The sequence below is a fragment of the Phocoena sinus genome, chromosome 17 (genome assembly GCF_008692025.1).
Source record: "Phocoena sinus isolate mPhoSin1 chromosome 17, mPhoSin1.pri, whole genome shotgun sequence".
NCBI lineage: Eukaryota > Metazoa > Chordata > Mammalia > Artiodactyla > Phocoenidae > Phocoena > Phocoena sinus.
In genome coordinates, this window is record NC_045779.1 from 64,325,850 (window position 1) to 64,347,221 (window position 21,372).

At 46.8% G+C, this 21,372-nt stretch overlaps 3 protein-coding genes across 26 annotated transcripts in view; 1 reads left to right on the top strand and 2 right to left on the bottom strand.

Annotated features, from left to right (window-relative positions):
* TATDN1 (TatD DNase domain containing 1) overlaps nt 1-2,628 on the bottom strand; it is a 37,646-nt gene extending 35,018 nt beyond the window's left edge. For 4 of the 11 annotated variants that reach the window (XM_032609636.1, XM_032609631.1, XM_032609635.1 and 1 more), the window contains exon 1: nt 2,553-2,577. Coding sequence is in view for 2 of the 11 variants with exons in the window: in XM_032609628.1 (XP_032465519.1) it covers nt 2,553-2,622 (70 nt within the window). In the remaining 9 variants the exon portion in view is untranslated. Of the gene's footprint in view, nt 1-2,552 lie in introns of all 11 variants that reach the window. The other 7 variants (XR_004346403.1, XR_004346404.1, XM_032609630.1 and 4 more) reach the window with 5 other exon arrangements.
* Nucleotides 2,629-2,653: 25 nt separating this feature from the next.
* On the top strand, nt 2,654-11,298 carry NDUFB9 (NADH:ubiquinone oxidoreductase subunit B9). Of its 2 annotated transcripts, XM_032609640.1 has the most exons (5): nt 2,689-2,811; nt 3,762-3,791; nt 5,779-5,974; nt 6,558-6,671; nt 10,975-11,294. In XM_032609640.1, the coding sequence occupies exons 1-5, from the start codon at nt 2,702-2,704 to the stop codon at nt 11,104-11,106; spliced, it is 582 nt and encodes a 193-aa protein (XP_032465531.1). In that variant the 5' UTR covers nt 2,689-2,701; the 3' UTR covers nt 11,107-11,294. The 2 variants fall into 2 exon arrangements, with proteins under 2 accessions (XP_032465532.1, XP_032465531.1); XM_032609641.1 differs by lacking the exon at nt 3,762-3,791 and having other exon boundaries at nt 2,654-2,811; nt 5,782-5,974; nt 10,975-11,298.
* A 649-nt stretch (nt 11,299-11,947) lies between these two features.
* The window catches only part of MTSS1 (MTSS I-BAR domain containing 1), a 162,792-nt gene continuing 153,367 nt past the window's right edge, over nt 11,948-21,372 (bottom strand). For 3 of the 13 annotated variants that reach the window (XM_032609618.1, XM_032609616.1, XM_032609615.1), the window contains 4 exons: nt 19,246-19,365; nt 16,778-16,951; nt 16,263-16,425; nt 12,129-14,884 (listed from right to left, as the gene is read on the bottom strand). In XM_032609618.1, coding sequence (XP_032465509.1) covers nt 14,184-14,884; nt 16,263-16,425; nt 16,778-16,951; nt 19,246-19,365 — 1,158 coding nt within the window. In that variant the 3' untranslated portion in view covers nt 12,129-14,183. Of the gene's footprint in view, nt 14,885-16,262; nt 16,426-16,777; nt 16,952-18,220; nt 18,416-19,245; nt 19,366-21,372 lie in introns of all 13 variants that reach the window. The other 10 variants (XM_032609622.1, XM_032609621.1, XM_032609619.1 and 7 more) reach the window with 7 other exon arrangements.

The window sequence follows — 21,372 nt, forward strand, 5'->3', positions numbered from 1 at the left end:
TAAACTTTAGACACTGGTTACCTCAGGAGAGTGGAAATGAAGGAGAGCATACAAAAAAAAATTGTTCCAATTAAGCCCACCTTCTTTAAGAAGTCTTTTTTAGCTTATCTGGTTGAGATTCCTTTATAAATTTTCTTACAAACTTAGTACTAAAATAACACATCTTGTTTTATCCACTCATTCATACTTCCATTGAACAGTCACTGTACTAAGCCCCTGGGAAACAAAGATAAATACCACCAAGTACCTGCCTTAAAAGAGTGTGGTCTAGTGGGAAGGGCACATACTTATTTTAATTATAAAATAACGGGGTAAAGTAAAGGGTAGAGTTATGTAGTCTTAAAGAACAGGTAAAAATCAAACAGGCAAGAGGAGATTAGAGGCAGAGGGGACATTACGACCCCAAACTGCCACTCTAAAACCCTATCATAGGCAAGAAACAGCACCTCCAAGTGTTTACAGAGCATAAAAAGGATGAGGCCGGAAAAGCGGGCAGGACCACACCACAGAATGTATGCTATGTTAAGGCACTTCAACTGTCCTGAGGACAGGGACTGAAAGATTTGAAGCACAAGAAAAATGCAGCTGACTTGGTTTTTATAAAGACCACTCTGGAGGCTACACAGAGCATGGATTTAAGGAGACAAAACCTGAGGCAGGGATTTAGTTTTTTTTATTACAATACAAACACAAACCTTTAAAAGAAAAAAATAATTCTTTTCTGGGGTGTTTCATGGCTCTTACCCCATCTCCCCCATCAATTATATCACAGATTGCAATAAACAGGCTGAGAGACACCACACCTGGATAGTGTCTAAACCTCTGATGACCTTCCCATCCCCCAACCCCACCCCAGGCTCTCCCACAGCATTTTTAAAAACGTCTTTTGTGGCACTTTAACAATGTGCTACTTAAACATTCTCCCCTGCATTTGCTTTGACTGTACATACCTCTCCAGTCTGAAAACTAACTGCACCACTAGATTCTTTATAATTCCACATACTTAGTACAATGTCTCAGTAAAAAATATTGCCTAAAGTAACTGTTCTAAGTTTATAATCCTAAGCTCTCTCCTGAGTGCCAGGCATTTCCAATTGCCCAGTAAATGTCTCCACCTGGATGTCCTGTAAGAATCTCAAATTTAACCTAATCCAAATGGATCTCGTTACATCTCCCACCCACTGCCAAACTACCCATGCTTCCATCTCATGTTTAGATAGGTATTTATCCCAACGCCGAGTCATCTCTGACTGTTCACTCTTCCTTACCTGCCATAAACACTCAGCTGCTAAATGCGTACCTCTCTTCCATTTCTCTCTCCCTTTTCCAGTGCCCTTGTTCAAGCTCTGAAATGCTTCCCTGTCTCTCCCTATGACCCACCAAACCTACACAACAGCTGTCTACCTTACTAAAGCAGAGACGTGATCACTGTCGTTTTCCACCTTCAGGTAGCTGGAAACTTCACAAAGACAAGGATCATGTCCAGCTTCACCCACTGCTGTATCCCATAGCTCAAGGCTCCCAATATGTAACTGGCATTCAATGATTTACTTAATGAATGCTCCTTGTCAAAACCCTTCAGTGAAGCTCTACTCTATACACAGAAAATTAAACTCAGCAACACATTCGAGTTCCAAGTCACCCTTCCAATCCTAGCTCTTACAACCTCCCCCAGGCTTTCCTAAGTCTGGTACTAAATATGCTTATTCCTTTAGTTCCTGTCGAATTCCCCATCTCTTGTTCTACCGATGCCAAATAGATTGTTGTACTTGCCAAGTATAAAACTTGTTTCTCTTCCCACTGTGTGTGTCCTCCAGTTCCCCCACCAGATGGTGATGCCAGCAGAGCAGGGGCCGTGTCTGTGTTCCTAGGCCAGTGCCTGGCCCACCAGAGGCGCCCAGTAACTGTGATATGAACTGTGATATGAATTAGTGAGTCAACGAGTCCCTCGAAGCCATCTTCCTCTCCGCCAAAGAAACGGGAAACCGCGGGGAGGTGCGCGTGGGATGGAGGAGAACATAGTGACAGGCCTTTCGTTTGCTTTTTAGTAGTTTTATTTCCTTTTTTTTTATTGAACACAACACATATGTTGGAAAAAGCATAAACCGTAACTGCGCAGCTCGTGAATTTTCACAAAGAAGCACACCCGTGAAGCCCGCACCCATACTGAGATCCAGAACATTACCGACACCCAGAGGCCTCCCCTCACCCTCCTCCACAGAGTGCACTTTCAACCCTCAAAAAGCCGGACAGCGGGCTTCCCTGGTGGCGCAGTGGTTGAGAGTCCGCCTGCCTTTACAGGGGACAAGGGTTCGTGCCCCGGTCCGGGAAGATCCCACATGCAGCGGAGCGGCGTGGGCCCGTGAGCCATGGCCGCTGAGTCTTGCGCGTCCGGAGCCTGTGCTCCGCAACGGGAGAGGCCACAACAGTGAGAGGCCCGCGTACCGCAAAAAAAAAAAAAAAGCCGGAGAGCTCACGTCCTAGGCCCTGTGGCCGCGGTGCGCGAAGCCCAAGAACCGAAAGAAAGGCCCCAAACCCGGGGAAAGTCTTACCTACGAATTTGAAGCGACTCATGACTGCGGCCCCAGCTCTTTCCTCACGGAAGCGGAAGCGGCCCTCCATCGCCCCGCCCACCGGAAGCCCCGCCCACTCGCCGCTGACGTCCGGTTTCCCGGCGTCCCCCGCAGCCGCTGAAGGTGAAATGTCAGTCATGGCGCTCTCGGTGCCGGCTGCCTACCTGACCCACCAGCAGAAGGTGCTGCGGCTTTATAAGCGGGCGCTGCGCCACCTGGAGTCGTGGTGCATCCACAGGTGGGCGAGGGGGACCCAGGGCGCGGGGAGGTGACCCCGGGGGCCGCTACAGAGGCTGAGAAGCTCTGGGGACCGAGCGGCTCAAGGACTTCTGGGACGGGGTGGGAAGGCGGCCCCTTGCCCCGCGGAGCCCTCCCCTAGACCCGGGTTCGAATGCAGGTTTCGTCACCCACATCTGGGACACTTTGAAGACTTGTTTATCTGGCCCGGGCCTCAGTTTTCTAATCAGGAAAACGGACGCGGGACCCAGCGCAGAGGGTTGCATGACGATTAAGAGAAAGGAAGTGCCAAACATGGAAATGGTCATACCTCCAGCGCTCACTAAATAATAGCTTCCTTCGTGACTTTCTCGTTCCTGGTACTGGCAGTAATAATAAATGCGTTATTTTCTTTAGTTCTCACAACTCTGGGTGTTAGGGGTTATTTAGCCTTATTTTATAGATGAAAAAATAAGAGGCTAAAATAAGAGGCAAGAGACTGACTTGCTCAAGGCCCAGCAGCTGGTAAGTGGCCGAGCCAGGATTACAACTCAGGTGTCTTAACTCCAAAACATCATCATCACCCCTCCCATCAGCTTTTCTCTTTTTAGCTTCATTCAGTCCTTTTCATTAGCTTCACATCGCACCGAATTCTTTACCTCCCACATAATTCTCTTCTTCTTTCCTCCCTCTGTCCATCTGGGACTAGTCTTAGAACACAGTCTTAAAACATATAGGTTTTTGTGATCTAGATGCAATGCATGGTGGGGTGACAACCCAAGATGTATGAATGCCAGGCCTCCATGCCCTTAGCAGAATCCTAAAACCTAGTGTCAGGAGAAGGGCTTCTGAGAAAAACCTCTAAACAATGGGAAACTGAGTACGTCTGGAAGAGTTGTGGAGAGGATCCTGGAAGCCCAGATTGTATATTTGGGATTATTGTAAAGTCATTGACCTACTTCTCTTTGCTAGGCAGGAAGATGGCCAGGTTCAAGGCTGTAGGGTTAGTTACTTCCCTAATTCTTTTATTCATCTGAAAATTTGCAATTCAGGTTCTGTGGTGGCTGACAAAAGTTAATAAGGCTTCTTTCTCAGCTGTAGCAATTTATGGATTAATGAGGAAGATGGACATATAAACAAACAGATAACATAGAGAATTATCTTTCATAAAGATGAAGGAAGTCAAGCCATCAGGCATTCAGGTATTGCTGAATTACATCTGAGAATATTAACATTATCTTGGAGGAAAGGATAGAAGTAGTTACTGTGATAAACACTGACTCGTCATTTCTTTAAATCTCACTGACGTCTTTTCTCAGTACTTGCCTGAATTTTTTCCTTCCATTTGTCCTCATAGCGCTATTTGTTCTGTGTGGGTCCATCCTAGGCCCTTGGTCATTGCTGTGTATACTTTGGGCAGCCTCATGTAACGCTGGGACTTGAGTTAGCACCTATGCTCACTTGTCTGTAGAGCTGTATTTCCAGCTGTTTGCTAGATTACCTACAGTTCTCTAAAACTGAACGTATTTTTCTTTTCACTACCTCATTTTGATTCTCTTCCCAAATTCCCTGCCTCAGCTAATGGCATTACTAGTAATACAGTCACTCAGCTTTAAGTCTTAGCATTATTTTCAAGTACTCCCTACTTACCCCTCTGCCAACAACATACATACTTGTATGCCGTTGGACACTGATTTTTGTAAATTCTTTCCCTAGTGTAATAATATTCGTAGCTTACGTTGGGCACCAAGGATGTACCAAGCACTGTCTGAAGTGTGCTGATACGTTTTAGCTTATTCAATCTTTAGGACAACCCTAAGATATAGGTACTGTTATTAACTCTTTTATGGAGGAGGAACCCATGGCCTAAAGACTTTAAATAATTTACCCTAGGTTACACAGCTAGGAACTGCAGAGCTGAAACAGTCTTAAGCTATCTGACTCCACAGCCTACTCCTGTAACTTTGTAGTCTAAATGTTTTTCTCTTGTCACCATCCATCACTGTTGCCTGCTTCAAGCCCTTGTCATCTATGGCCTGGATTATCAAAGCCCCATTACTACTGAGCCATAAAAAAGAATGAAATAATGCCACTTGCAGCAACATGGATGGACCTAGAGATTATATATTAAGTGAAGTAAGTCAAACGGAAAGATAAATATCACATATATGTGGAATCTAAAATAAGGTACAAATGAACTTAATTACAAAACAGAAACAGACTCACAGACAAAGAAAAATTTATGGTTACCAAAGGGGAAATTGGGGGGAGGGATTAATTAGGAGTTTGGGATTAGTAGATACAGACTACTGTATATAAACTAAACAACAGGGTCCTGCTGTATAGCACAGGGAACTATATTTAATATCTTGTGATAAACTGTAATGGAAAAGTATATATATGTATGTATAACGGAATCACTTTGCTGTACACCAGAAACTAACACAACATTGTAAATCAACTATAATAAAAAATAAAAAAAATTTTAAAGCCCCGTAAATGATCTCTGCCCATGGTTTCTTCTAGAACCTGACCGAAACTTGCCTAAGGTCAGGCAGCTAGTGTCAGAGTCAGAATTGAAACCCAGGTCTGTCTGATTTGAGCAACACTCTTTGCACCATGTATCAGTAATACATGCCTTCTACATCTTTGTGTCTCCAGAATTTAGCACAGTGCCTAGCACAAGGTAGGAGGAAATACAGTAAGTTGTCATTGAATGAATGTTGAATGATCCTACAGAGGCGATAGAGGAGACGGGAAAGGGGTTAGGTTGTATTTATCAGTAATACAGTAGCTTTTTGTTGCTGGTGTTTGGGGTCTGCCAGGGAAGGCGTAATGATGCGGCTGCTCCATTGACAGGGTCCAGGGAGGGGCTGGGAAGTCATGCTACTCACCTGAAAGGTGTTAGTGGAAGTACTGCCTCTTGTCAGACAGAAATACTGCCTGATTGAGTAGATACCATTTCTAATCTCCAAAATCATTTTGGTTTAAGGGACAAGTACCGGTACTTTGCTTGTTTGATGAGAGCTCGGTTTGATGAACATAAGAATGAGAAGGACATGGTGAAGGCCACCCAGCTGCTGAGGGAGGCAGAGGAAGAGTTCTGGCACTGTCAGCATCCTCAGCCATACATCTTCCCTGAGTCTCCTGGGGGTACCTCCTATGAGAGATACGAGTGCTACAAGGTAGGTGAGGACCAGCGGTGTCTCAAATCCCGAACCTCAGCCTTGGAAACCACTTGCCCTTTTAGGGGCAGCTAGGACATTTCTTTCCTGACAGTTAACACTTTTTTTTTTTTCAGTGTCAGTTTTCTCTCTCCCAGATGCCATCACGACTTTTCTTTCCCAATTCAGTGCCAAGGTGTTGCAGTAAACTTTCCGGCAAAGCAAAGTGCTAAAGGAATTGGTAAATAACTCATTTTTGGACCTTAAAGTTAACCAATTTCAATTGGTGCTTAGTATTCTAAGTGATATTTCCAAATAACATACAGCCATAACATACAGATCTTTAGAGAACTCAGGTAGGGGAGGAATGATGCCAGTTCTCTTTGGACTGACCTTGCTGTTTTTCATCCCTAGGCTGTTTCACTCTAAGGCATTCTCCTTTGTCTCGGTCCTCTGCTGTTTTGCTTAGTGTCAGAAACAGTCTGATACTTGGAATGGTTATAAAAATGCACCTTGATTTTTGTCTTCTGTCTCTTGAGCAGGCCCTACCTTTGACATGTAAATGTGTCCTGTGGAATGACGCCGTGATTTCCTCTCCTGACAGGTTCCCGAGTGGTGCTTAGATTACTGGCATCCTTCCGAGAAGGCAATGTATCCTGATTACTTTGCCAAGAGAGAGCAGTGGAAGAAACTGCGGAGAGAAAGCTGGGAGCGAGAGGTGAGTCTTGCCTGTGTTTTACCATGTAGTTTGGCCCACATGGTCAACACCTGGAAGGAGCTGAGGTTTGGTTCCCCACGTGCAGAGGTCCAGATTCCAGCTCCGACAGTTACTCTGGCCCCTTGCCTCTCAGATATACTTTCTCTTTCAAGTGTGTTAAATGTAACGTTTACAGCCATCTTAGAAATAGGTTAAAATGTGTTCCCTGGTCTTTTGGCTTTTCTGTTCTCTGATTTTGCTTCTTCCCTCCTTCCCCTCCATAGTCCTCTGCCTGACCTTGCTCTACCCTACAGTCCCTTAACCTTCTCCACCAGCACCTTGGGTATTTTTCCACTCATGATGTCTGATTTATATTTTAAAAAAGTCAATCTTGCTGTAGTGTGAAAAATATATTGGAGAGGGCAAGTGGAGAATTTGCGAGACCAGTTTGGGGTTATTACAGTAAATTAGTCCAAAGATTATGGCAACTAGCACTAGGGTGGATGCAGTGGATATGGAAGGAAGTAAATTCAGGATATTGTCTGCAGGGGTGTGAAGAGGGATTGGATAGGGGGTGGGGGGGGTGGGTAGTGAAGGACAGGGAAGAATCAAGAATGATTTCCAGGTTTTAAACTTCAACATCTGGAGGATGGTTGTGGTGTTTATTGAGATAGGGAAGAGGGGAAAAAACAGATATCAAAGGGACAATCAAGTGTTCAGTTTTAAATGTTAAATTTACGAATGTTAAATTTGAGAATCCTGTGAGACATCAGGTGCAGGTGTCAGAGGGTGACTTTGGATGTACGAATCTGGAACTCAACTCAGAGGAGAGATTTGAGCTCAAAATAGAAATGTGGGAGTTGTCAGTTGTTTTAAAAGCCACAGAATGAGGGTCTCTTCTGGGTGCCCTCTCCCCCGTAAAGGAAGTGGAGGGAAAGACACAGAAATGTTTGAGATCCTTAGATCCAAGAGAATGGCTTCAGGAATGGCCGGGGGACTTCCCTGGCAGCCCAGTGGTTAAGACTCTGCACTTCCACTGAGGGGACATGGGTTCGATCCCTGGTGGGGGAACTAAGATCCCACATGCTGTGCCACATGGCCAAAAAAAAAAAATAAACAAGAATGGCTGGGGCCAAGTCATCTTTGATTTGATGGAATAGAGTGAGTACTAGAAATAACATCCAAAGGTTTTGGCTACAGGAAGGGCATTAGTGACCTTGATTCGAGCCATTTCTATCACACGAAGACTGATCAGAAGGTGAGGAAGAGTAAACAGGAGGGAGTGATGACTCTTGAGAAGATTTCCTGAGGAGAATGAAGAAATGGGGCAGTAACTGGAGGCCAGGGGATTACTTTCTTTTAAGATAAATGATGCGTATATGCTGATTAGATCTGGGGTGAGGGAGAAATTGGTAGTGCTGAAGAGAGGTGGAATAGGTACAGAAGGAAAGTTTTTGAGAAGGGGGGTGGGATCCCAAGCATGTGTGGGGGCCTTTGGAAGGAGAAGGGATTCTTCCTCCATTCTAATTGGACAAAAGATGTGTATAAATACATTTGGGTTAGAAGTTTTGATGATGGGGAAATGACAGACTTAGATGTGAAGGCTTCTCTTTTTTAAGTGAAGTCAGGAAAAGCCAGGAAGTGGGCAAAGCATGTTTGGAGAATGTGGAAAAGGTGTGATAATCGTGGGCAGAGGATGAGCTTGCTGGAGAATAGTAGTAAGATTGCCACGTGGTGGTGAAGGCCCATGTGAAGTTGGGAATAATTAACATGTCGTGACACCAGTTTGTTCCAGTATTTTTTTTTCTTTTTAGCAATACTGAGCTGTATGGTTGCAGGTTTGAAGGTAGACGGTGTGGTTGTCCACTGTCAAGAGTGACGAGGAACTTATTTGACAGGGAGTGATTGTCGTGATGGAATCTAGGTGGATAAAGGAGGGAAGTAGACAGGGAGGCTGATGCAGAAAGAAGGGCAAGTTGGGTGTGAGGACCTGTGAACTGGCAGCATCTGTGAGTTTCAAGAATTATTTTCAAGGGGGCATTTAAGCAAATGAGCTGGAAGGGGACACTGGTTGGATAGTGGGTTACTTAGATTCATGATTTTGTGACCAAGGAGGGCAGTGTTTTCTAAGAAGTATGTCAGCATTTGGGAACTCAAGGCGTATTGATTCATGGAGAGCAGCAGATTCATCCTGCAGTTGGTCACTGTGATAACCACTTCTCCCCAAAACATTCCTCCTTTACCAGTTCCGTCTCTTTGACATCATTAAACTGCACATGTGCTTGAGGCTCAGATTAGCCACAATCCAGAGTTGGTTTTTTTGGAGGAAGCTTCAAAAAATCATGGATCTGGAAAGTGGGTGTCTTAGGTCTCCTCCTCTATTAGGACAGTGATGGTCTTGGAGATCGCTGGAAAAGGGGTAGCTGGGCAGTGGGGGCAGAACTGAGCACACTTGTACCTGTGATTTCATGTTATTTCTTGTCCTCATTGCTATTTGGGGGGCTTTTAAATTAACATCCCTAATGTATTCAAATTGAAGCTTCTTAATAGTGCTTTTGGAGACCTCTTAGCTGAGACACAAAAATAAACATTTTGGGGGGGAAAGAGGTGGGGGAACCATAACAAGGGGGAATTGGAATGGTAATTGTCAGGGTTTTGCTTAATGAGTAAGAGGTGGGGTAGGAGGGTTTGTTCTCAGCATTGCTGTTTTAAGAATGGGAAAACATTTAAGGAGAACAGCTTTTGTGTCCGAGTTAAAATGTGGGCATAAAGATAATGCAGTTATAGAGTCCCTCCCATCAAGCCTCTTAAGATAGCCTCATCCACCGGAGGGCAGAGAGTAGAAGCAAGAAGAACTACAGTCCTGTAGCCTGTGGAACAAAAACCACATTTACAGAAAGATGACAAGATGAAAAGGCAGAGGGCTCTGTACCAGATGAAGGAACAAGATAAAACCCCAGAAAAACAACTAAATGAAGTGGAGATAGGCAACCTTCCAGAAAAAGAATTCAGAATAATGATAGTGAAGATGATCCAGGACCTTGGAAAAACAATGGAGGCAAAGATCGAGAAGATGCAAGAAATGTTTAACAATGACCTAGAAGAATTAAAGAACAGAGATGAACAATACAATAACTGAAATGAAAACTACACTAGAAGGAATCAATAGCAGAATAACTGAGGCAGAAGAACGGATAAGGGACCTGGAAGACAAAATGGTGGGATTCAGTGCTGTGGAACAGAAGAAAGAAAAAAGAATGAAAAGAAATGAAGACAGCCTAAGAGACCTCTGGGACAACATTAAACGCAACAACATTTGCATTATAGGGGTCCCAGAAGGAGAAGAGAGAGAGAAGGGACCAGAGAAACTATTTGAAGAGATTATAGTCGAAAACTTCCGTAACATGGGAAAGGAAATAGCCACCCAAGTCCAGGAAGTACAGCGAGTCCCATACAGGATAAACGCAAGGAGAAACACGCCAAGACACATAGTAATCAAATTGGCAAAAATTAAAGACAAAGAAAAATTATTGAAAGCAGCAAGGGAAAAACGAAAAATAACATACAATGGAACTCCCATAAGGTTAACAGCTGATTTCTCAGCAGAAACTCTACAAGCCAGAAGGGAGTGGCATGATATACTTAAAGTGATGAAAGGGAAAAACCTACAACCAAGATTACTCTGCCTGGCAATGCTCTCATTCGGATTCGATGGAGAAATCAAAAGCTTTACAGACAAGCAAAAGCTAAGAGAATTCTGCACCACCAGACCAGCTCTACAACAAATGCTAAAGGAACTTCTCTAAGTGGGAAACACAAGAGACGATAAGGACCTACAAAAACAAACCCAAAACAATTAAGAAAATGGTCATAGGAACATACATATTGATAATTACCTTAAACGTGAATGGATTAAATGCTCCAACCAAAAGACACAGGCTTGCTGAATGGATACAAAAACAAGACCCACATATATGCTGTCTACAGGAGATCCACTTCAGACCTAGGGACACATACAGACTGAAAGTGAAGGGATGGGAAAAGATATTCCATGCAAATGGAAATCAAAAGTAAGCTGGAGTAGCAATACTCATATCAGATAAAATAGACTTTAAAGAATGTTACAAGAGACAAGGAAGGACACTACATTAAAAAACAAAAAGATAATGCAGGTATATACAAACAACACTTTTCAGTAGTGAGGATCAGGGTGTGTCATGTGACACAGTAGAAACAATGCCAACACTTCCCTGTAGCAGAGAGATGGGACAGTCAGTTCAACTCCTTTTCTAATTGTTCCTTCCTTACCCCCCCCCCCTTCTAGGTTAAGCAGCTGCAGGAGGAAACCCCGCTTGGTGGTCCCAGAACTGAAGCTTTGCCCCCAGCCCGAAAGGAAGGTGATTTGCCCCCACTGTGGTGGCATGTTGTGACCAGGCCCCGGGAGCAGCCCATGTAGAAAAAGAGAGGAAGATGCCTCACCAGTCCCGCTCGCAAGTGAAATAAGTTACAGGACATACACTTGCCCTAATAAAATAACTCCATATGGTATGATTGACGTGTTCTTCTGAAGAGTAACATGATGCCAGGTGACTGGGCCACTGTCGTTTTCTTAGCAGTTGTGCATATAAAGAAAAGTACCTGAAACGTAGTCAGATGTATTCTGTTCTTCCCCATTAAGTCATATTGATAACACATGAAATCGAGGGAAAACTGCAGCAGAACCAGATACAAGGTTTACTCTGAAGATTTAGTTGAACAAACTTGAGTTGAAGGCTTAAACTAGCTATGGTGACTGGAGGGCATAAGAAGCCAAGAAGAGGCACGCCAATACTGAGGATGTGAGATACCTTTTCTGTTTTCTAGATTCCACTAATGGAATTTTAGCTCTGATTAAAGGACTACTCTAAGAAGCACGCATTCAGCAAATAAGCATGGAGTTCATGGGGTTCTCAGGAGTGGAGTTTGGTGGCATCCAATGTGGATGACACTTTGGTGACACTTATTTTGGAGGCAGTTTTCCAGCTTTGCTCCCTCTACTGTAGCTTGGATTGTCTGCAGACACAAAGGTAAGGGTAGCAGAACTCTAAATGTTTGAAGTTTCTTTTTTTAAGGTTAAAGCCATTTTTAAAGCTCAACCAAGCCCAGCTAGTTTTAGTTCTTGGTAACTCACTGTTCAGGCAACTAGTGTTCTTAAAATGCACAAAAATGATGTTGTCAGCTTTCTAACTAAGCTCAATCTGGGTCTCAGTCCATTTTCTAACACTTCACTAAGACCTCCATCTGAATTTTAATAAGACTTGAAATGCAGGGCTTTTTTTTTTCTAGTGGTTCTTTATTTATAATGTAGGCTGAAGCAACTGATACAAGGTAAAAGGGAGACACGTTACACAATTGTTATTTATACACGTTTAGAACAAAAAACTGCACAGGGAGAGGTCAACTCTCAGTACAAACTAGCAACTAAACCACAATAATTTACCTTTAGAAACGATTTCTTTATTTTTAGCTGTGACACTGCTTTTACAATATGCAAAAACACAAACAGAACTACCCAAGGCGTTTTGTCACATTCTTTCTACATTGAATTTGGCAACATTTTATATTAAATTTATTCAGATTATACTAACGTTTAAAAACTAAACAAGTGAAAAGCTGTACCAAGGTACAGTTACATCCATTTATTTGAAAGGTTTAAAATACCACTTTTATCTATCGTAATTACCTTGCAGTGATTTCTGCTTTTGCAAAAACCATCTCAAGCATCATATGCACAATGCATCAGCTACTTTTAGTCATCAAGATTGGTGGGCTAAACCACAGGCACTACTGTTGCTTATACTCTGTAAATGGAGCTTGTTTTTCAAAGAAAAAAAGTTTTAACAGTTTCTAATAATCATGCCTTTGCTTGAAAGCTGTAACGTAAAATGTTTTTGAGCAATCACAGCAGTGTTAAATGTTAATATAGAGAACACTGACTATACAGGTACGTTTCTTTCACATCCAGTGCAGTTATGTATTAAAGCAGAAGATTATGTAATTGAAGGTTGGAGCCAACAGAGATCTGCAGGACCCACAAGGCTCCTATTCCTTGAGAGGTTCGGTCCCAAACGAGCACTTTGAACTGACCCGAAGGGGCTGGCTTTTTTAAACACCACTGCATTCCTCAAACGTGGTCCCTTTAAATCTACACATCTCTGCTGGCTTTAGGGGATGGGCATTATAACAAATTTAACTTTCACTTAGAAAAGACAGAAATCCATTCCAAAAAACACTGCCTAGAATACAAAAAAAAAAGGGACAGTATGGTGGTCAGATTCCCAGTGACAGAAATAAATCCTCCTCTCTTCAATGTTTAGTGTGAAGCCAATTAACTGCCATTATTTAAAAGAAGAAAAACAAGCCCCCAGACTGGTAAACACATTGGCAAGTTGCCAGACTCCAAGCTGGTTACCCTTGTTAAATCCGCTCCAGTTTTTCCAAAATATTTGGGCTTTTCAACGTGCCCAGCCTGCTAGGCACGGTTAAGTAAAAGGCATTTGCTATATCTAAGAATTCCCTGCTATCAATCATTTTTAAATGTTTGTTTTCACATTTTTAAAACCGCCTTACCCTTCTGGATGTGTTTGGATTCAGTGAAAGTGGGTATAACTAACAGACAAGTAACTGAAGTGGTGGGGGGGGGGGTTCTATGTCTACCTGGTGGCGGCAGCATGCACGGGACTGGAGGTGGGTGCTGTGTGCAGTCAGGAGCGATCGTGGGAGAAAGGAAGTCCTTAAACACCCTGCAGAAACAAACACTGCAACCCTGTGTGGCTTATTCGGATGCATTTACCATGAAGCTACTAGAAATTCAACCTACGAGGCTACTCTTAAATGTAACAGGATCGGCTGTGTTGACAGTGTGCCCCTCCCGCGACCCTCCCCCCAGTCCCAACACAGCCTCTACCATTTCCAGAGTTCCCTCACTCCTAATGTTGCACATCAGCTGCCTCCCGCTTTCCTCATTCCGAATGTAGTATACTTGAATAAGGATTTTTACCCCTTACCCATTTTGTTTGTTTGTACATTACAATAACTTGAATTTGTGTCTAAGCCAGACTACTACAATGCATCTACAAAAGCTTGCAGGAAAGAAAAGAAAAAAAAAAAAGCTAAGTATAGTTATCCTTTTTTCTGAAATTACTACTTCGTGGTTCCCCTGCCCGACCTCCCCCCCTTATTATGCATTTAAAATTTTACAAAGACTTGTAAAAAATGGAATTTGGCACCTTCAGAAAAATCAAAAGGGAAACATAAGATTAAAATGTGCAGAAAGAAAACTCAATATTTACAAATTAAAAGATCAAGGTTATGTCAGTTACATATGTTGCTTTTAATTCTTATCTAAAGGTGTCGAGTACTTTCAAAAGAGCTGTGTTCTGAGTTGCCTACAAAATCTTTTGTTTGATTACAGATTGGAATGGATCAAGACAAACTAGGTCTATTAGACAGTTCGTTCCCCACTGGCAGCATTTCTTGTGAGCCTAAGAGAGCCTAAGTGAAGCGCGGGGCTGAGCGGTCGTTTGTCGTGGTCTTCTTCAGTTTCACGCCCCTGCGGATGGCGTTCAGCATGTCTTCTCCTTGCGGGGCATCCCTTGGGCTCAGGTCTGCAGGGTCACTCTCTGGAATCTGGCCTGGGGAGGCAGTGGCACTTGGGGGATCCCTTTCCTGGTCTTCGGCCTCGCTTTCTGGAATTGCTTGTCTGTGCTCCTCGGGGATGCTCGGCTTCGGGCCTGGAAGAGGAGGGTTGACGGAGGCTTGGCCGCTCCACATTGAGGAGGGCATGCTGGTGCCACCCTGGGGGCCCTCACCCATGGACGGCGACTCGGGGCTATGCTCACCCCGCTCCTCGGGCCCATCTGGAGGGGCTGATAACACCCCAGGGAGGTCTGGGACGGTGGGGGTCTTGACAGGGATCACAGGTGTTTTGATGGGGATGGGACCAGCTCCTATGGTCCCCCGGCGGACAGAAGGCTTGGTGGAAGGGGTCCGTCGGATGGTTGCAACCCCTGGGGTGACCATAGCAGGTCCGAGGGTGGTGGGGAGGCCAGCAGTTGAGGCTGGGCGCTTTGCTTGGAACATCCGTCGGTAGGACTGGCTGATGTCGCTGTTTCTCGGAATGGTGGAGGATTTGTCAAACTCCTGCTGATCTGCCTCCTGGTCACCACTTACAGAGAAATAATCGTAATCTGAAACTGATCATAGGATCCAATTAGAAATCGCCGAGGCAGTGGCTGTGCTCTTTGATTGTTTTGTGTTGGGAGGACAAAGGGACCCAGAGGCCAAGTACTTCACCCGCAATCTCATCCCAAGCCTTCCGGGGTTTCCGGGCCAGGCTTAGCAGCCCTCACCGTCTAAGAACTCCCTGACAGGGACCGTTGTTTCGTTCACCAAGGGAACGCTCAGCACCAAGAGCAGCGCTGGACACAGCAGGCCCACACTCAAACACCGCTGAGCGGTGAGGAATGCAAAACCGCCAGGCCACAGCGAGGCTACCTCTGAGCACCTCTGGGAGGAATAAAGGGGGTGGCAAGAGGAAATAACCTCTACAAGCCCTCCAGCCCAGAACTTGACATGAGAGACAAACCCCACAAGGACCATCACAGACCTTACTACCTCCCTCATGATCAACTCGTTAGGCGAGGGCTAGAAAAGCAATGGAGCTACCGGTAACGAGTCTCTGAAAACAAGGCAGAGACAGGTTCCATCACTGAGGGGTGCTCACTTTCTCTCCAAAAGTGGGGTCACGTGGGAGGGGGAAGCATACAGACTGAACATCACAGAGCTTGTTTCTGAAGAGCAGTGCTCTGACATTCGGGTAAGTTCTGTGTGGTGGGGTGGAGCTGTATGAGGGGGTGGTCAGCAGCGTCCCTGGCCATCTACCAGATGCCAGTGGCACGCCCTCCAGTTGTGACCATTAAAAATGTCTCTAGCCGTTGCCAAATGTCCCCTGGGCAGCAAAGTGGCCCTCCACCGAGACCCACTGTCCTAGAAACTTGGACTGAAGGACTGCCGACAGGCTTGGTCAGCTCTCATAGATCTTTCCTAGCAGCTGGCCTGCCATCTTACTGGCTTGTGTGTGTGTGCTGGGGAGGGCGGTGAGGGAGGCAGGTTCATAGAGAATTTGGCTGGAGTTTGGGCTTCAGACTCTGACCTTCGACTCAAACTCCAGCTCTGCTGCTTATTGTGTGAACTTGGGCCTCAGTCTCCATGTATGTAAAATGGGGATAAACAGACTTATGACATAAACGATTGTGAAGAATTAATGGGAAAATAAAGAAGGTGCTTGGTACAAAGTGCTAAACACAAATGATGTTATCATTAACAGCATCTGTCTGCCTTCAAATTGGGACATCCCTGTAACCCTGATGGTGAGAAATCAAGTTGTGAAATCTGGCCACTTTGCTGCATGGCAGTGACCCGACAACTACAGACGAGCCCTCCAGAGCATTCCAAGATGCTCTACTGTGGCTGGACGGACTCCCGCACGTCTGCCTCCTCCCAGCAGGGAGGGCCCCCTTCCTTACCTGGCACTGCTCAGGAAGCCCGGCTGGAAAGCTCAGGCTCTCCTACCTTGGGAGGGGATGGTGTCCTCAGAGCAGCAGGGGGTGGTGGTCTGGGTGCTGTAGCCGCTGGAGCACTGAAGCGAGTCCCGGCTGCTCCTCTGGGTGTCAAGCTGGAGGCCCCGAGACAGGGCCAGGGCCAGTTCCTCACAAGCCTCCATCTCCTCTCCAGGCTGCAGGTGGGAGGAGAGAGACAGATGAGCCACCGGGGCCGCGAGTCCCCTGTCTGATACCCCCAGAGCCTTTCTGCACTCCTCGTCCAGTGGGGGCCTCAACAGGACTCCTATTCTGCTCCCGTGACCGCCACTGTCTGTGAGGCCAGGGGGCCGCCAACTTGCTTGGACCCTACCCAGGCTCTAGAAAGTTCTAGAGTCTAATTCCCATACAAGACCTTCCCTGGGGGCCTTCTAAACGCTGTAGCAGGGAGTAGGGGAAAGGGGCTCGGATCCCTCCAGTTGCTGGCCAGCACGTGGCCCCCGCCAGGTCTCGAGGGGCCCAGCCAGCTGTAGAGAACAAGAGCGTCACCCTGGCGGCGGCCGACACGGTCATGCTCCGCGGCCTCTGAGCCTCCTCGGCAGCGGTGGGCGTGCCTCCCGCTGCGACGGGGCCTCCACCGCTGGGGTCTGGCTCTCGCTTGTCTTTGCGGCGCTGAAGGGTGTTCACCAGAGGCTGATCGTAAGGTCCTGGCTTGGCCCAGTCCTAAGTGGAACAAGTGTGGTCAGGTGCCAGGGCCTCTGCCTCCACCGGGAGGCCACAGAAGCCTCCAGACAGCTGTCCGCCCACAGAAGGTAGCTGGTCCCCTTGGGGGAAGCTCAGGCTGGGACAGGCCAGCAGCCCCTCCTCTGCCCTCACCCAGCACTAGAAGAAGGGAGCAGAAAATCCTCTGGGGGTCCCCTGGGTACCTTCCCTTTCCTCACATCCGCCCAAAGACTGAAAACCCTCAACAACGGGGCAGGTAGCCTGAGGGAGACTCTTAGTTACAGCCATCAAACAACTGACCAACTGCCTATGGTGTCTGAAGGCACCGGCCAGTGGACAGCACATCCCCAGGGACCAGGCCCTCCCTTCCCATGTCTGGGGCCCCCCGCTGGGGCCTAGCAGCTCAAATGACCTCACTCGCCTGGAGTGGCCACCAGGGAGCGCTAAAGGGACTTCAGCCACTCTTCCTGAGGCTGAACCTCACTTCCGGGAAACCGCCCCAAAGGGCGCTTCAGGATGTGCTCTCTGAGGTCCTCACAGAGGAAGGGAAGGCCCCTGGGCCAGAAGAAAGATTCTGAGGGGTCCACACCACTTGTGAGGGAGGCAGTCAAGGCCTGCTCGAGATGGCGGGCCGCCTAGGGGCCTACTATTCAAGTCAGGGACCTCCTCTCCAAATAAAGGTAGAATATCCTGGCATCAATCAGACTTGATAGGAAATAATATAAAAACTTTAAGTTTTTATATTAAAGCAAACATGTTTTAAGACTAAAAATAAAGTCTGCAGGTACTTTTAAGATAAAACATAGTAAGCCAAACCATATCTTGGGGCATGGTTCTGTTACCATGGCCTAGTAAGGGTTCAAGGGAACAGTCTGGGGAACATGGCCGAGGAGAGTCCCTCCCTGATAACAGTGACACCCTCAGGAAACCCCCAGGAGGGCAGAACTTGGACTTACAACTTGGGAGCGACTTCCCTGCAATGCCACATCCGGGTCTACTAGGGTCTAACAGGGGTTAACTGGTGTCTCCTACAGGGAGCTCCTCCAATCTCAGCTCTGTGTGGACATACCCGTCTCAGCGCTGCCTGCTGCTTTCCGGTTCTCCCCAGTGGGAATTTACTTAGGGAGGAGGTGTTATGGGGAAGAAGGCAGAGTGTGAGAGGAAAGGGGTGGGGTGGGGTGGGGTGAGAATCGTGGGGCAGCAGGGGGGTGAGCACAGAGGCAATGAGGGACGGGGGAGAGGGCGAGAGGAGGGCGGAGAGACACAAACCTTCCAGCTAGGGATCTGAGATGACGGGAACATGCCGGGCCCAATGGTGTAATAATGAGCGTAGTCTGGAAGGTGGACAGAGGTGGCCCGAGGGAGCAGGCGGGAGGCGGGCAGGCAATGAGGGAAAAGGCTCGCCCCTACGGGCCCCACGTGGGGCTCGCTTGATAAACTATAGTGAGAAAACCCGTTAGACAACTGGAAACAAACAAAAAGAGGGAGGAAAAAAGGAAAAAAAATTAATATAAGAGGATGAGCGTGGAGATACAAGATGGCATTGACATTCAAGAGACGGGGGAGATCTGAATATTTGCAAATAAAACAAACATCAGGGCTCTGCCACTCATGGATGGTCCAGGATGCGAGAGAAAAGCGCTAGCTACGGTGCAAACAATGCCTGCATATTTGACACCAAGTATTCAGTTGGGGAAATATTTTATCTACATTTTAGAATAGTTTGGAAATGATCCGTGTCCCTAATGTGTGGTGCTCTCAATGGTTTTCGATTATTTCACTAATAATTTCACAGTGACGGTGATTCGCTCATCTCATTGTGCAAATTTTAAAATTCAAAAGCGTCAACTGAAAGCTGTTCATTCCAGGTTTCCAAAATCATCACTGTTCAGGAGATTCCAAATCAGGGTGAAGGGTGGGGTGATGGCAACTAAAAGGCAGGAAAGCACACAGCCTCTGATGCAGTGAAGTGTCACATCCAAGGGCACGGTGAAGAGGAGGCCATGGTGGGTGGGGTGAAGGGGAGGGGAAGGGGGGAAGATGGATGACCATCCATGTCCTGGGAAGAAGCCTTCACACCTGCGAGTTCCCCATACCCCTTCCTCTCCCTCTGGACGACCGCAGTCACTGCTCAGGGCCAGGCACCCATTCTGGAAAAAGCCCTCAGTCCTGTCCCTCCCTCTGGCCCCAAGAGGGGCCACGCTTGGTGGAGATTTTGAGTTTCTAGGTTCCTGCGGCTGTGCGGGGAGCAGCTGGCAGGGGATGGGAGAGAGGCTGGGACCCCAGCTGGTCACCTTCTCTGTGGATGCCCAGGCGCCCATGGTGGAGCCTGAGCTGACTGAGGTAGGCGAGCTGCACTCGCTCACGGACTGGCAGGTTTCCGAGGCTTCAGAGGAGGCCGAGCTGGACGAGTTCTGCAGCCGGGGAGGGGCCACACACCATCGAAAAAGGACGGTCATAAAAAATAAAAAGATGGGGGGGGCAGGAGGGGAGAAGGGCACGCACGGAGAGACAGACATGCATACAAAAGAGGGAAGGATGAGAGAAGCAGAGGGTTAGGGTTATTTTTTCCCCCGAAGCTGCACCAACACAGAGGCCTCCAAGCCCTGGAAAGGAAGCATGAGACCCAGCGAGCCCCAGACCTGCCGGACTGCAAGGCCCCCAGAACTCCACCATCTATGTGTGTGCCTGGCTCGGGGGAGTGTGGTCAAGGCGCTGGACTCCCTGCATTCTCTAGGGCCTTTCTTCCTGTGCCATAGGCCCAGGGCCCAAGGGATGCCATGACTTTTACATCTCTCAGGTGTCCGGGCGTTATTGCAAGAGGACTGACCCCCAACTTGGGTTTTTGCTCCATGTCTGCCTAGAAGGGCTCTAATTCCTGGACTCTCTTCCTTCGTCCCATGCAACCTCTGGATGTGGGTGGCTTCCAGCTATGAAGCTGCATCTTCACAACACATGATTTTAGGTCTCTCTGCCTGGGGAGTGATTCTGAGGTTTGAGGCAGTGAATCCCAGTGGTTAGGGCAATGTTTCCAGTGGCCGCACAGGGAGAGATGAAGCATCCTGGCGAGCTCTGGGACATCACGGAAAGGAGGTCTGGCTTGCGAAAACATCTCTTCAGCCTGATTTTATTAAACATCCAGTCCCTGCCAGTCTCCCGGTGTCGGCCAGGGGAACCGCTCCCAGCTCCTCACCTTCGGCAGAGGCAGAGACTGCCTGTTAGCTTACCACTACATCGCGACGTTCTGGTCCTGTCCTGGCATGTGGCAGGTGTTTAAAGGTACTGAATGGATGAGTGACAATGACCATCTCTTCCATGTAACTGGGTCCCCCAGGATAGTGCTTTGGGCCCACCCCGGTATCTGCTTTAAGTTTTCTTCACTGTTAACTGCAATCTCATCCCATTTGTATAAGGAAGTCTGTGCCTTCTCTAGTATTTCCCTGGAAGTGTCCCTGTATTCACTGGCAAGGAGGCCAGATCCGTGTTTCTGTCCACCCCTTTCACCCGCCAAAGAAAGGTTCCTACAGAACAGGACAGATCCTGAGCCTCCCATCCTGCAAGAGCAAGGAACTGAAAAGGCATTCCAACAATGCATGCAGCTCCGAGGAGCCCAAGCAAGGCCAGGCCCCGTGGTGGAGGTTCTGGCCACTTCCTCAGCTTGGTGTCTGGTTAGCCATCCAGGATCTGAAGTCTGAAGGTTCAGATTGAAGTTTTTTTTCTGCCACGTCCCAGTCAAGGAACCATGGACTTAATCTCTCTAAACCTCAATTTTTTTTTTCATCTTTAGAATAGGGATTAATAATATCTATCAGATGAAGATTAAATAAGATCTTGTGTGTGTGTACCTCTGTAAATAGTGTTTAATCAACTATAAATAAAAATCAGTTATCACTGTAATTTACCAGGACTATTTATTTTGGTTCCTGTAACTCAAATATGTTCAATTTGAAAAAAGAACCAGTAAATCACCCCAGGACTGCAGGTTCGTATTTTCTTTTGACTTCTACTCATTTTTTTCCTGAAGAACTCCTTGGCTTGATGGAGTGAATGGTTCTAGGCAGGAGCCTAGCTGCACACGTGGTCCATGACTGTTGGGCACACATGGCACAATTTGAAAAGAGCAGAGTGGAGGAAAACGGGAGAATTCTGAACACATCCTGCCACGTAGCATCCATTTGCATCCGTGTACCTGAGGGATCGCCCCCTTTCAGACGTTTGCTTCCTTCCTCCCACCCAAATTAAGGTAACACTACTTCCTCCAGGAGATTGTACCCTCTGGCCTGTGTGATGTGTACAATTTCCTTAAATTTCCCCTCTGCCTTAGAAGCAGCTGTAATGCCTTTTTAAAAAAATAGAATTCTCAATTAAATTTTGCAGTATCCCTGAGTTTATTAAAACTGCCCTGGAGTTGCTAGTCAAGC